This window comes from Heliconius melpomene, chromosome 10 (genome assembly GCF_056956725.1).
Source record: "Heliconius melpomene rosina isolate 202511_hmr_F chromosome 10, ASM5695672v1, whole genome shotgun sequence".
Lineage (NCBI taxonomy): Eukaryota > Metazoa > Arthropoda > Insecta > Lepidoptera > Nymphalidae > Heliconius > Heliconius melpomene.
In genome coordinates, this window is record NC_140398.1 from 11,108,707 (window position 1) to 11,123,698 (window position 14,992).

At 32.9% G+C, this 14,992-nt stretch overlaps 2 protein-coding genes across 2 annotated transcripts in view; one reads left to right on the top strand and one right to left on the bottom strand.

Annotated features, from left to right (window-relative positions):
- Positions 1 to 85: 85 nt before the first annotated feature.
- rec (minichromosome maintenance 8 factor recombination-defective) lies at positions 86 to 7,565 on the bottom strand. Its single transcript, XM_085191095.1, has 15 exons — positions 7,146 to 7,565; positions 6,797 to 7,029; positions 6,624 to 6,711; positions 6,399 to 6,530; positions 6,169 to 6,284; positions 5,805 to 5,909; positions 5,145 to 5,291; positions 4,570 to 4,789; positions 4,115 to 4,257; positions 3,574 to 3,713; positions 3,094 to 3,184; positions 2,804 to 2,937; positions 1,712 to 1,940; positions 819 to 980; positions 86 to 329 (listed from the first exon to the last, which is right to left on the bottom strand). Exons 1-15 carry the CDS (start codon positions 7,360 to 7,362, stop codon positions 135 to 137), a joined length of 2,352 nt encoding a protein of 783 aa, XP_085047221.1. The 5' UTR covers positions 7,363 to 7,565; the 3' UTR covers positions 86 to 134.
- The window catches only part of kl-3 (dynein heavy chain 8, axonemal kl-3), a 40,101-nt gene continuing 32,662 nt past the window's right edge, over positions 7,554 to 14,992 (top strand). Inside the window, exons 1-15 of the mRNA XM_085191092.1 lie at positions 7,554 to 7,668; positions 8,494 to 8,828; positions 8,918 to 9,028; positions 9,106 to 9,217; positions 9,301 to 9,443; positions 9,545 to 9,746; positions 9,820 to 9,983; positions 10,171 to 10,347; positions 10,685 to 10,788; positions 11,485 to 11,704; positions 11,955 to 12,101; positions 12,392 to 12,531; positions 13,309 to 13,393; positions 13,505 to 13,650; positions 13,869 to 14,013. Coding sequence (XP_085047218.1) covers positions 8,496 to 8,828; positions 8,918 to 9,028; positions 9,106 to 9,217; positions 9,301 to 9,443; positions 9,545 to 9,746; positions 9,820 to 9,983; positions 10,171 to 10,347; positions 10,685 to 10,788; positions 11,485 to 11,704; positions 11,955 to 12,101; positions 12,392 to 12,531; positions 13,309 to 13,393; positions 13,505 to 13,650; positions 13,869 to 14,013 — 2,229 coding nt within the window. The 5' untranslated portion in view covers positions 7,554 to 7,668; positions 8,494 to 8,495. The remainder of the gene's footprint in view (positions 7,669 to 8,493; positions 8,829 to 8,917; positions 9,029 to 9,105; positions 9,218 to 9,300; positions 9,444 to 9,544; positions 9,747 to 9,819; positions 9,984 to 10,170; positions 10,348 to 10,684; positions 10,789 to 11,484; positions 11,705 to 11,954; positions 12,102 to 12,391; positions 12,532 to 13,308; positions 13,394 to 13,504; positions 13,651 to 13,868; positions 14,014 to 14,992) is intronic.

The window sequence follows — 14,992 nt, forward strand, 5'->3', positions numbered from 1 at the left end:
TGACACTAAAAATGCTGTTGTTTTAATTTTTGAGCTATATGTTTTTTTTATACTCTTTTTGTCACAGTAAATATTAAAAAGCAGCTTATTAAATATTTATTTAATAAAAACGTATATTTTACATTTCAAATCAATCAAATTGACACTAATTGGTATGTATTAGATCCTTTAAGGAGTAAATAGGAATGTATGTGCATGGCTTCTATAAGATCATTTGGGTCACCAGCAATAGCAGCTGATTTGTGTATTTGTATTAACTCTTGTCTTGTAAATATATCTTTGCCTAATTGATGAGATCGTCGGCTCAATAGATCTAAAAATCGTTTTACCTATAGACAAAAATAGTTATTAACAGTAGTATAATTATAAAAAAAATCTTAAATTTATATTTTGAATAAGTTCTATTTTTTAGCTTTACGCATTTTCTCGCAGAGCATGGTATATAGGAGATATCGCTTTGTCTTATCATAACACAGAAATTAAAATAAATATTATTATTCCCCTTGAAGTCGAATCCACGACCATCGTATTCAAAATTAAAACAAAAATTAATATACATGTCAACTATTTACACATACTATAAACTTACTAACAAACTATTTAATAATATTTTATACGTTGGGGTTTGATTCCTACTTGAGGAAGTGAAATATTTAACATTTTTAGTTCTTCGCTTTGGTGTCGAAGCAATGCGCGGTGTTGAATTCCGCCATTCAACACGCAATGCCTTTAGAATTCGGCGAAAAAATCGTTTAACACTAAGCCTCCTGGCTAGGCGGGATACAGCGTGAAGCTGAATTTTTTTTTAAATTCAATACCTTGTTCCTAGAACTGACACCGGATCCGTTTATAGAGCGTGATAGTTCAATATTGCCAAATTCATCGCTGTATGTATCCATAAGACTGTGTTTCATGAGGCTGATGACGTCATTCGCATCCTGAGCCGAGGCCTCCTCTCTTAAATCCACCCTTGCTCTAGCCTATAATACAACAAATATAAAATTTAACATTAATTAATTAAAATGTCTGAAATATTTAATATTTTCATTTCCTCGTTCTGGTAACAATGTAAATCGCCATTCAACGTGAACGGACATTAAATAGCATGCAGGATGCAGCATATAAACAAAATTCTATAAAAAAATATAGTGTCAAAGAACGACTTTTTTTAAATTTAAATAGATTAAAAAAGAGTGTGATTGCCCACTAATAGTGATAGGCATTCCTAACACTTATATAAAAACTGTAACATAAATTAATCTTTGAACATCTATATTTCACTATTTTTGAATGAATGTGACTAGATAAAAACTATCTATGATAAAAGATATGAGAAAAAAGTTATGAGCATTTAGTAAGTCGCATAAATATGTAATTTTTTTATAACAATGCATTTGAAATCCTTAGTGGGTAATAACTATATGTTTACATAGATTATAACTCTGTGTGAGTTTGCATCCAATTTAACTAAAAATATAGAAAACATTGGACTATATTAAAAGACTATACTTCTATACTTCGCTTCGCTTCGAAATTAGAAAATATTCGACGATGTGACGTCAGTGTGTCGGGTAAATAGACAACTCATATTGGTAATGAATGACCTTTGAAGAAATGTTGCGTTAACCTGTTTTGTATATTTAAAAATACAGATAAAAAAAGGTAAATTTTTGTTATTTTGTAAAATAAGCCTAGTTTTTTGCGTATTCACCTGTGTAAGTCTTATACACGCTTCCAGTTGCCTTGTAGTGATAGGAGTGCCTTCATTTGATATCCCCTGATGCTGATTGCGTAGTTCTAAGTAGAAATCCTGTAAGATATTCGCAGCTTCCGTACTTAATTTGGGATGAACATATCTTCTCGCATATGCAATATATTTGCGTAGTAGAACCAATGGTAATGTGTCAATGACCTCGCCGGGCTTCAGTCGCAATCTTTTGCTTTAACAAGATTGAAATAAGTTAGTACGGTTTATTCTAAAAGATGTAGAAAAATTGAGATGTTGAGTGGCGAGACTAAACACCGTGCTTTGCCTCGTGGCTAGACGGAGAAAATGAAAATATTAAATATTTCATTTCCTCGAGCGGAAATCGAACCCTTAAAGTTGTCGCGTTTACTGTCGCACGCTTGGGTCACCGCGCCACGACTGGAGCCAAAGGCTTTCATCTTGATGGCTTTGTTAATTGACAAAATTGCCATGTATAGCTAATTGTAGAAAAAGAAATGCTTCCACAACGTGTCAGTGTTTGGTGTGGATTTTGGGCGAGGCATAATTGGACCATACTTTTTGAAATAGAGCTTAAAGAAACTTTGAAAAAAATCTCTGAAAAAATATGTGGTTTCAACAAACACATGCCATATAGCCCGTGAAACAATTAATTTGAAATCATAGGTCTATGTCAACGAGTCCACAACCACCGTTGCATTAAGTAGGAGAAAGACTCAAAACTGTGTTTTATATCTATATCTTGCAAAAATTTTAGAACGTCATTTATAACAGCGTTTATTTTACAAAGCAAACTTTATTTTTCTATTTTTTATGATCTTACATTTTTTAAGTAAATGTAACATTATAAAAATTATATAACATTTTTTTGCATATCACATATGATTTCAACCACTTCATACAAATGTAGTTACAATTTTTTAATAGTGTTATTCATCTTATAGTAATTATAGTTAAATTGAGCAAAAGTATTTTTGTATGGAATGAGATTACATACTTCTTGAGAATATGTGTGTTATCTATAAAATTGCGCTAAATTGTTTTGCGTTATACAGAATTAAAAATGTTATTGCTTACCTTAAAGACGCGTCATTATCAGTTTGGCTTGATTGTATATTTATATTTGCATTACTCATAGTGCCATTTTCTTTTCGTTTCTTTGAACCAGAATGTAAAGCTAGAACGTGTTCTGACAGCATTGCGTCCACTTTCTAAAATATAAAAAATAATAAATATCGGCTTATAAACGATTTAAATCGTAAAATTAGTAGTATTTAGAATGTGCCTGACTTAAAATGGTATCCTATGTATTAATTAAACTATAAGAAATAACAAAACAAACTTTGATAAATGTAAATAATGCAAACCTCATCTGGTAAATCCAATAAAATAAACACTAAATCAAATCTTGATAGAAGTGCAGAATTCAGTTTTAAATTTTCAGCAACGGTTTTTGATCTGTAATAATAAAAGTGTTATGTTTTAATAAACATTTTCAGGAAAACAAAATATAGACCATTACAGAGCATATTGATTTCTAATCAACTTAAAGAAATTGCAATTCTATCGTTGCATTGCTTAAAAAAGCAAGCGCATTGACGCGACCTAACAATCATCCCTATAGACTGAGATCCAGACCACCCCGACCAATCTATGGCTCAATTATCCTCCCAAACAGAAAGGAGATCAGAAAGGGCCCCACTTTCAAGTCTGTGTCCACTTTCCAGTCGTGACAACGAGTCGTCGACCGTAGTGTACCTGTTGTTTCCAGGGGCGACTAACGTCCGGTGACGCTGTAAAGATTATCCCAGGTCAACAGCAATATAGCCAAGTCGTAAAAAAAACACCTGTTGTAAGAGCCGCTGGCGGGGTTGGCGGCGGCCAGCAGCGTGGCGCGCGCGGCCAGGCTGCACACCACGCCGCCCTTCGCCACGCTCACGCGCCGCTGCTCCATGGCCTCTAGTAGACTGCTGTGATGTGCTGACATCTGCGGTTGTATAAATTGTTTTCCTTTTTAACTTCACGCATATTGCAGAGTAGGCATAGGGATAGAGTTAGGACTGAAAAAACCCCTCCAACATTTTTTGAGCTTTACTCCGTATTGCAATGCCTGTAGCGTGAAAGTGAAAAAAACTAAAGTATTGTTTTAGTTATTGCCAATAAAATTTGACTCAAGCTATTGTGTTTAACCCACTCTAGAAAAAGGAAGCATTGAGGTTGAACAGATGATGCATTTTTAATGATTTTACTTTACTTGAACATAAAGTAACTAGGTAAAAACACTAATCATCAATCAAAACACCGATAATTACTAAACCAATATAACCATGGTATGTATTTCATGAAAATGCAATCTAAATTCATAAGCGGTACTTAAGTAAAGTATACCTTATCAAGTTCATCGACGCAGCATACGCCCCTGTCGGCGAGCACGAGCGCGCCCGCCTCGAGTGCGAAGTCGCCGCCCGCCTCGCGTCCCAGCGCCACCGTCAGCCCGCCCGCCGACGCTGACGCGCCGCACACGTACACGCCTCCACCACAAACTCACGTTAATATACACTTTATATCAAAATTATATAAAAATATATTTTGATAATAAAATTAAGAAAAGGTACTTAGTCCTAACTTTTTTTCTTTAACTTCACGCATCTTGAATAGTTAACACGATAAGCACGCACAATATAGTGTTAATAGATTTTATTTTCCATTTTCCGCCTTATTACAAGAAATTATGTAGTGAAAATCAAAATCGAATCCACGCTTTTTTTGCATTTAATTTATAATTACAAAAATGTACTTTGTTTTGACAATATATTGTGATGATATATACATAATATATGTACCTCTAGGGGCAGCATGAGCCGCTGCTTGTAGTAACTGAGACTTTCCTAAACCAGGGTCACCAACTATTAAGACATGAGGATTTGGTCGAGTCCCATTTCCTGTTTCAGTCCCTTCAAATAAACCCAGTAAAAGACCTGCTTTTACTGCTTCATGTCCAAATATAGTTGGACACAAGGAATGGACTAGAAGTCTGAATACATTTTCAGATGCGTGGATTTCCTGTAAAATAATATATTTGTTTTTTTTAGCTTAAGACTATCCCGCACATAGCAGGGTAGGGTAGGCAAAGGGAAACCTAGTGTTAAAACACTACATTCCCATTATGACACTTCATCTTTCCACTTTCCGCAGAATTCGAGGCATTGCATATTGAGTGGCTAAACTGAACTCGCGGTTTTTGTGTTGGTGCTAGAATGAATAAACGACGGTCGTGTTACAGTCACATTCTTGTGCCCTGCGTCACGACGGCCTCACACTGTCTAAGGTTTTAGTAATTTAATAATTCTTATTTTTTGTGTCGTGATAACAGGTCCTGTGTGCCTTGTTAAGCGGGAATCTACAAAGTATATCTTACCTGTATAGCATAATAATCTTTTAATGTGAATGATAAAGTTGGGTTACTAAGATTTCTTTGACTGTGTATAGAGACAGCTTCTACATAGAGTTGTAATAGTCTAGCTGCTCTGCGTCCATTTTCACCGCCTTTACTTTCACCGCGTACCTTTAAAAAATCATATACCACATAAGTCAACTTAAGTTTTCAAACTTAGTGGTATTTTTTTTTAAACACAAAAAAAAAAAGTTAAAGTTAAAATTCTCAGTTCCCTAGTTCCCGAATTCTAGCTAGTAGCAAAAACAATCATCACAACTGGTAAGGCCAGTTGTGATGATTGTTTTTGCTAAACTCATGTAATAATTAAAAATTCCACTTTTTAACTTAATAAAAAAAACTGTGTGTTGTCTACAAAAATTGAAAAATAATAATTATTTTTCATTTACTTTAATTTCCCTGGATGTCCAAGTGGGGGCAATATCTACTGTGTGGGTACAGTAACCCACAATCATTGTGTTTACAGTCACATAAGTCATTAACTGCAAACATAATGACAGGCTTTATTTTAAAATTTCATTACAATATAACTTATGTTGTCAATTTGAAGCTATTGTTTTTATGTCAGGGTTTCAAAACATACTTACCCTTATTATTTATATATTAGCTCTATATAATAATCACCTGTACTATGCCAGTGACTGAAAGTACATCACCGGGACAAGCATTGCCTACTAGATCACCCTGTAGTTCAATTTCAACTGTTCTAGGTATTGTTCCAGATATGCTCTATAATAAAAATTATTAATAAGGTATATTTTAAAATATTTTACTGTTTTCAAACTTAATATGCAGTAGGTAGGGTGAAACCAGAGTTAAGACACTCTGTTCTCCATGCACTGTCCTGTGTTCAAATCATTGCATGTCAAGTGGCAGAACTCACTGCACTTTGTCTTGTTACCAAAACCCCCTGAAGGGACATTAAACTATTTAACTTAACATAGTCATTCACATTTTTTTAATTAAGTTTATATTACAAAAAAATAACCTGTGACTGAATCTCTTGAATTTTGGCTACTTGCCAGTCTACAGTGTTTGTAAATGGCGAAGACTGCAGAGGTTCAAATTTATGTCCACCTTTGCAACTTTGACAGATGTTTGGGGCTGGAATAAATTCAAACCTTAATTTAAATATAGACAATACTAAGCATATGTATAATTCTTATTGGCATAAATTGATCTAAGCATTTAATAAAAATGTATGACATATACAAATACCTGTAAAAACTCCCTGTGGTTGCATCACTGCCTGAATGTTATGACAACTAGAACATTCAAATGCCATAGAACTACAAATTAAGCCAATACTACCAACTCTTATCACAGTACCTTTGATAGTCACTAGTTTTCCTAAAAGTAATTAAATGTATAGCAATAGGAAACCTCCAATATATTACATATTAATTGATAAATATATAAAAATTAGTAGCAAAAAACACATACCAAAATAATTAACTTTAAGGTTTGCTATTGGTATAACAGGTTCATGGTTTAGTATTCTAACTTTGATACGAGATTCACATTTTAGAGTCTGCAAAATTTGTAGTCCAATCAATAAAAATATTTATTATTTGAGCTGTATTAAACACATATTATACGAGTTTTAATTAAGTCACCTCATGTAAACAAAACTCTAGAATTCTTAATGTTACATCTGGTTTCTCAAATAAATCATTTTGAAATGTTGACCATTTATTTTTAAATTCTTCGTTGTTTAATAAATTATGCATATCCAATGACACACTTCGAGTTTGGTCTATTTTTTCCAAATCAAAGGAGCTTCTGTTTTGTTCAATATAGTTTTGAAAGCATTTGATATTTTGTAAGATGTCAGAATTGGATGATTGCTCTGAAAATGATTGAAAGATTTAATAAATTTAAAAATGAAGATTATTTTCTGAAACGTATACATTTTCTTTTTTGTATATTATTAATAAGTATTAGTTTTTTAAAAAAAATTAATACCTTCAGAAGGAAAGTATAGCTTCCACACATTCTTGTCAGAGTGAATTGGTATAACAATCGGTAGTTGATTAGCCGGAGCTCTTGAAGATCTTGAGGTATTTGACGCTAACAAGGACGATGATGAATTATTAATACTACTGCTATCTGACGAATTGTTTGGTTTATTTGTTTTCCTATACCAATTGTTTCTGTAACGACCTTTCCAATTGCGACGCATTTTTTGTTTACTTAAATATAATTTTAGTTGTTAATAACAATTATAAATTTGCCGCGTTTATATTTGAACCTTAAGTATACTTTTCGAATCGAAATTCGAAATTAATTATTAAGTTGTCAGTCGCAACTTGCGAACTTATGAGCACAGAACCACAGAACACATTTACTTGGTTGTGTGTGACATTTGAGGAAAATAAAAATAAATAATCGAGATGCCGACTTGTCGAATGAAGGTTGGATCGGCAGATCGATTCAAAAATTATTGATATTTGATATCGGTGCCTACTAAGTCGATTCTTTAAAATAGGTGCGGTACGGTATAATATTATTCTTGCTCGCCAAATTCTTAAAAATCTCGTAATAACTTTAGTATTTTATCTACTATTGATGAAATGAAATGAGATTATGTACAAGAATTATTTTGTTTTTTTGATCATAGTTAAGTAATTTTTAATAATGTTAACACTATAACAGTTGTTAAAGATGCGCCGAATAGTGGTTTCACCGAATAACCGAATACCGAATACGGTTTGCAAAGTGTACCGAATTGGATATTCAGCTGAATTATTTGGTTTACCATTTCTTCGTCATTTTGCTGCGTAAATAGGTTTTAACATGTAGGCTACCTGTCGTCGCTGGACAGGAGAATCCAAAACGAATATTCGGCGTATCTCTAATTGTTGATATCTAAATATATGTTTTTTTTTCATATTATAAGTATAAATAAATAAAAAAACGGCTTTATTTACATACATTTTTCACAAGTTGAGTCGCTGAGTCTTCCCAGTAAGTAATCGAAGATACTTGTGTTGGGAAAGACTCGCTTCTCCGTTTTAAACTTCAAAAATAAATAAATAAGTACAACAGAAAACAAAAAAGCTAAAAGGGCCATAAATAAATGTGAAAATATGTATAAGATGTAAAAATATATATTTTTTAATATTTTTCCTTTTCGGTATAATATACAATACCCCTTTACATTTTAAAAATAATTATTTGAAATTTTAAACTTCGAATTATTTATTGTCAAATTTGATGTTATTAAAATTTATCTGACATCATTATATTCTATTAAGCTCTTGTATTTTATGAAGATAAAAGAATTAAAAGTTTTTTTAATTTAATATTTTAGCAATGTCGGAGGAAGCGGGTGATAAAGTCCCGGAAGAACATGTAGACAATGTACCAGAAGTACCAGAAGTACCAGAAGTACCAGAAGAAGATGTAGATCATGATGAAGATCTAAAACATACATCGGTAAAAATAGACGAATCCATGTTCGGAGCATCAAGAAAGCAATCTATGTATCCTGCCGGACAAGCATCTTCTGCTAACGTTCTTGAAATAGATAGAACAGCTTTGGAAGCAATTCTTGATGTCTCCTCGCGACTAAAAGATATTCAGAAAAAAAGTAAAGTGTCTATGAGCACTTTGAATTTAGCACATGAATCCTACAAGGATAAACAAGTAAATAAAGCAATTAATTAAAACAAAGTGTTTAATTTAACTTCCTTAATGTAAAGAACATAAGATATATATATTTTTATCATTTTAAGGCTAAAGCAAAAGAAGCTCGAAGCAGTCGAGCCGCAGGATTAAAATCACAAAGCAGGTTTTTATTGGAAAATGCAGCCGCGGTATTAAACAAATCCGTAGACTATGTCTTGGTATTTTTTTTAAATATATTATTTATTCTTAAACGATTATAACGTAACAATTTCTTTAAAATTCTACATTATTACAGGACGGTGTATATGATGCAGACATTCATATTGATGTTTTAGATATTGCACTAATTGAAGGTGGCAGGAACTGTTTTGTTCTTTGTGATGCTTTTTTGCCACCACTTAAAATGGGTAATTTTATCCCTAACTTAATTTACTGATGACATTTATGGAATCATTTGAAATTAGTTGATAATGTATTTATTTTGTAATAGAATCTGGTCGCTTCGTTCCGAACCAAAAGGGGAAGATGGAAAGAACTTATATATCAGATGCAGCCACTATAGGGACGGAAGGAATGTGCGTTGCTTTTTATAGGATAAAAAATAAAGCTATTGATATGAAAACCGTCGCAGATGTAAGATTTTTCATTAGTATTTTGTATATAAAGCCAGAATATTATATATTTAGGTATATTTAATAAAGAAAATTTTCGTATTAATTAAATTTTAATTTTAGGACTTTTACTTGGTAATTTTTGATATGAACCAAGAAACTGAAAATGTAGTTTCTGGCATATTTAAAACAATGAAGCGTGTATACATTCCTGCAGTAGAAGCTTGTCAAGCTTGGGGAGACCTAAATCCTCCTAATCCAAACAGTAAAGACATCATTAAGTCCTATATATCGAAGATAATGTTATTTATTGATTACTTGGCCAGTGAGTTATATTTATTTTTATATATTTATTACAAAAGTAATATTTGCTACTAAACGATGACATCTTGTATCAGAAACTAAAATGGACTTGGACTGTTGTACGAAGTTTAAAATAAACTTGATACTTTATGAAGAGGAGTTAGCTGACCAAGAAAAAATGAAATTAGCAATTACAAAAACTCACGTATTAGAAGAGATTTGTTCATTCGTGAAGCAGTGGGTGAAGCAAATAATGATGGTAAAAAAAGTTTGCTTACAATAAAATTAAATATATTATACATAGACAGTATCATAGTACCGGCAAGACGGCATCTTACTATAAACGCGATGGTTTTGGAAAGATGATTATTTTTCTACCTGTAATAAAAGAAACCATGATGTGCTCTACTTTTTGTATTGCACTTATTTTTTTTAATGTTTACTAGGTGTTAGTACAAAGTCAGCAGTTGCGTAGAGAACCATCAAATATCGGGCCGTTGGCTGAATTGGATCACTGGCGTCGACAGCTTACTTCTTTTACTTCAATCATAGAACATATAAAAAGCGATCCTTGTCAAATGTATATACACACGCTTATTCGTGCGAAATCTAAGCTATTAAAGGTAAGCGGGTATCAGATTGTTGTGAGTTTGTTACTTGGGGAAATGGATTGTTCTCAATTCTTTGCTTTGGGATCAAGACAAGGGGCTGGGTTGAGTTCTGCCTCAACACGCAATCTCTAGATTAGGTGGAATGTGTCTCCATAGAGTGAAAACAATTATGTTCTCTCTGCCTTTATGGCGGGAAGCTAAAATAAGATTGTAAAAAAATATTCTCTTATATTAAATTTAAAAATAATATGTATATTGTTATAAAAAATATTGTTATTCTTGATATTTAATGTATAATTTAAATACATTTATTCTTTATGGTAACGTCATTATGCCGGTATCATTTCAGAAATGGGCCCTAATTGATAATCAAGTAACGGATTATTATAACGAGGCTTATGATAATGTGAAATATTTGTATGCTTTAGAGAAATATTGTGAACCTCTCTACAGGTAAAACCATTCCCATTCATATTATATTGGTTATGTTTATTGTTTTCGTTCTTCTCTTATACAATAAAAGATAAATGAGTTTGTTCTCTATTTTTTTTGGTGCATTTTGTTTAATCAAATCATAGAAACGGACATATTAACAACGCATAGTGCCCGAAGTGAGTGTTCATATATAAGTACTTAGGTGTGACGTTGGTTGTCAAACGCGACACTTGTTTTTCTTGGTCTAAATCAGGTTATACTTTTTGGTTTAATGATTTTTGACAACTCGGAAACAACACAACTTTTTGACAACTTGGAAAACCTGATATAATTTTCTGTTTTTATTGTTTTTTTTTCTATAATTATCTATAAAAAAAAAATCCAATCACAAATTTTATTATGAAAGTTTCTTCTGGCTCTACTTTTATGATACATAAACAAATGGAAAGGTCAGTTGCTCGCGAACTCTACGTAAATAATATTACATAGTAAATCATCAAGTTGGATTTGAACGGACAATACTTACATTTTATCTACTTATGTAGATAATTTTGTCTCAATTTTGTCAGTATACCTCTTGTTTATGTTTTTTAAAAAAATATCATGCGAATTTTTATGCATTTCTAAATATTTTTAGCAGTAAATTAAATTATATGAAACGTCAAGCAGTTTTAAGAAGCAGCCATTATTTTTAACCAAATCTTATATTCGTAGATGTGATCCTCTAACAATGCAACAGTATATTCCGGGTTTGTTGTATACAGTTAGAATGGTTTACGCGACCTCGCGGTATTATAACACAACTAAGCAGATATCGACACTGTTAGTTAAAGTAACAAATCAAATTTTGAACATGTGCATGGATTACTTAACGAAAGGCGGTAAAAAGACTATTTGGAATCAAGATAAGCTCAATTTTAATAAAAAAGCTAAGGTACATACATAGAGTTAAATAGTCATCATTATATTACTGTTAAATAATCAGTAAGAGAATCCGTTACTTTTCTATTTAAAATATAAAATATTTTATTAAAAGATGTTAAATACAATTATTTAAAAAAACCTCGTAAAATATTATATATTCGTTATTTTTGCAATTATGATAATAGAATATTTAAAATATTAAATGTGGTTGTAGTAGTTTTCCAACTTGTTCAATTATAATATATCCCTCACTTTTGTAGTTATGCTTGAACCTGTACAGCTTTTACCGTGAATGTTACAATGAAACTCAACTCGAGATGATGGAGGCTTCAGATGAACGTCCTTTCGATTGTTCGGAAATGTACATATTTGGAAAATTCGAGACCTTTCGTAAACGCTTGTTAAAGGTTTTATATTTATATACTTTTCACGTAATAATATGTATAAGAAAAACATTTAATAATATTTATTTATATTGGAATGTTTAGCATGTACCAGGTACCTCATTAAAAAATATATATGTATAATCATTTATGTTTATTAATATATAATTGAACTAATAGAAGATATTTTTTCCTTTCCGTAAAAGACGTAGACAAAACAAAATCTTACCGTTATTTTTTTGTAAAAGAAAACTAACTTTTCCACGTTTATGTAAATGATGACTTATTTTATTCTTAATACTTAACCTTTACAGATTGTAGATTTGTTTAAAACTTATATAAGGTATTATGTTTTGAACAAAACAACTCTTGAAGGTATTGAAGAATATGCTGTGAATTTCAATAAATTGTTTAAAACTATATCCAGTAAAACTTACGATGCACTAGATCACAGGTACATACTTTTTAAACTTTTTTTTTAATTATGCATGTACTATGTATAATGTTATGTATAAATCTAATTTAATGGAAAATTATAATGTTCGTTTTATCAAGTATTTTTTAAGTATTAGTAGAGAGTATTTTTTAAGTATTAGTACTCCATTCTATTCTCCACTTTCCGCTTAATCTATATATATAAAAGGACTTGTCCTCACTGACTGAGGTAAGACACACGCACAGCCGTAACCGCTGTGCGTAGAAACGTGAAATTTGGACAGATGTTTACTTTCGTAATGTGGACATCCACTAAGGGATTTTGAAAAATTTTTACTCTAAAGGGGTAAAATAGGGGTTCAAAGTTTGTATGGAAAAAAAATTAAATCGGCACCGATTTTTATAAAATTTGAAATTTATATTTTTAAAAGTATTTAATTGAATACGTGTTTCATCGTTTTCTAGAATTCTCCGCCTAAGGGTGCAAATAAGGGGTTGAAAGTTTGTATGGAAAAATCGTTAAATCGCAATCGATTTTTATAAAATTTGAAATTTAGACTCCTAAAAATATTTCATCGAACACATGTTTCATGGGTTATTAGACTTCACCCCTAAATACGCAAGCGAAGCTGGGCGCGTCCGCTAGTTTGAGATATTGTTAAGCTTCATCTTGCCAGAACGAGGAAATAATTAATTCCTTCGAATCGATAGATCGAACGTACAACTAACGAGTATAAATATAAACACTGCCGTACTGTGCTATAGTATATAATTTTATGTTCATATCGTTTTATAGGCGACCAGATTTTGATAAAGACTATAAGTCATACAAAGACGCTGTTGCCGCACAAGAGCTGTTGCTAGAGAATTTTATGATTTCGGTTAATATTATTTTATGCAATTTTATAAATTCGTGAAGTGATATAAGATTAAAAAATTTAATAAAATCATACAATAGGTTCTAACTCAAGTTCGTTTTTGCTTGTTTATAGAGCGTTAATAAATGTCCTACTACTGAGATATCATTGCATTTGCTAGAAAGATTCAAAAAGCTCAAGCTGGAATGTTTGTATCTAGAAGATCAATATTATGACCTGATCAGCAAATATACTGGTGAAATTGAGTCTATTCGCGATAGGTGTGTCTTATTTGTTGTTTATTATGGAAAAATATTTAAAATACTAAATTAACACTAAACGAAACATATTAATTAATGGTTTAATTTAAAAAAAAAAGCTTGAAAAGTCACGCTTGAAATATTAGTTTTATTCTTGTATTTTCAATTTGTTTTGCATGATAAATGTTGTCGCCGATAATTAATTGTTTAAAATTCACATGAAATATATGTACCTCCAGATACAATGAGGAAAGAGAGAATCCGGATTTGCCAAGGAACATGCCGCCAGTGTCTGGTAGAGTAATGTGGATACGTTTCTATGATAAAAACATTAAGAATCCAATGAAAGAATTCGTAAAACATCATGAAGTTATCACGCATATGGTGAGCATTTATATAATTAACAAAATAAAGTAGGAATGGAAAGAACATCGAGTTACGAAATCCTCGATATATGATCATGATCTTTATGTTAAAGTTTTTGTTTAATCATATATTCCAGCAGGGTAGGAGAGTGTAAAGACACTTCGTTCCCCATGTACCGTCCAATTTTAGAGACATGAAGGAAATTAAGGTATCGGTTTAACTAGTTACCACAGTTTGGAAATGAAAATAATTCATTCTCGGCTCACATCCAGGACCAGCCTCCATGGCTGATGATGTATGCCGACGACATAGCACTCATTGCCGACTGACGCTGGAGCGTAAAGTGAACCTCTGGAAGGGTACGCTTGAGAACGGCGGTCTTAAACTAAATGTGTCGAAGACAGAGTACATGGCCTGTGGGAGCCGGGACTCGAGCACCATCCTTATAGGTCCTGAGCCAGCCGTTAAGTCGGAGAAGTTCAGGTACCTTGGATCTGTTATACACGAGTCTGGAGGCATCGACCACGATGTCCATGGCCGGATAAGCGCTGCCTGGGCCAAATGGCGGGAGGTCACTGGTGTGGTCTGCGACCGCAGAATACCGCCCAAGCTCAAGGGGCTGATATACAAGAGCATCGTCCGACCGGTTCTTTTATACGGCAGCGAATGTTGGCCAGCACTATCTCGGCACACTCAGGAGCTTCACGTCACGGAAATGAAGATGCTGAGGTGGATGTGCGGCGTAACGCGGTCTGACCGCATGCGCAACACATTCATTCGAGGTAGCCTTGGGGTCCGTGACGTAGCGGATAAGCTCCAAGAGCGTCGCTTGAGATGGTTTGGCCACGTTACGCGTCGGCCTAAGAACTATGTCGGACGCAAGTGCCTTGCTATACCAGTTCCTGGGGCGCGACCTCCCGGACGCCCAAGGAAGCGCTGGTTGGATGTCGTGATGCAGGACATGAGAGCCAATGGTCTAACCACCGAGGACGCAAAA

Bases quoted from the DNA above. Each gene is read 5' to 3' on its own strand.
- rec (XM_085191095.1), bottom strand. From the start codon at position 7,362: ATGCGTCGCAATTGGAAAGGTCGTTACAGAAACAATTGGTATAGGAAA. The intron at 6,285-6,398 runs GTATTTGTATAT...AATTTATTCCAG, and splicing joins ACCACAGGGAGTTTTTACAG to CCCCAAACATCTGTCAAAGT. The intron at 1,941-2,803 runs GTAAGCAATAAC...ATCTTGTTAAAG, and splicing joins GATAATGACGCGTCTTTAAG to CAAAAGATTGCGACTGAAGC.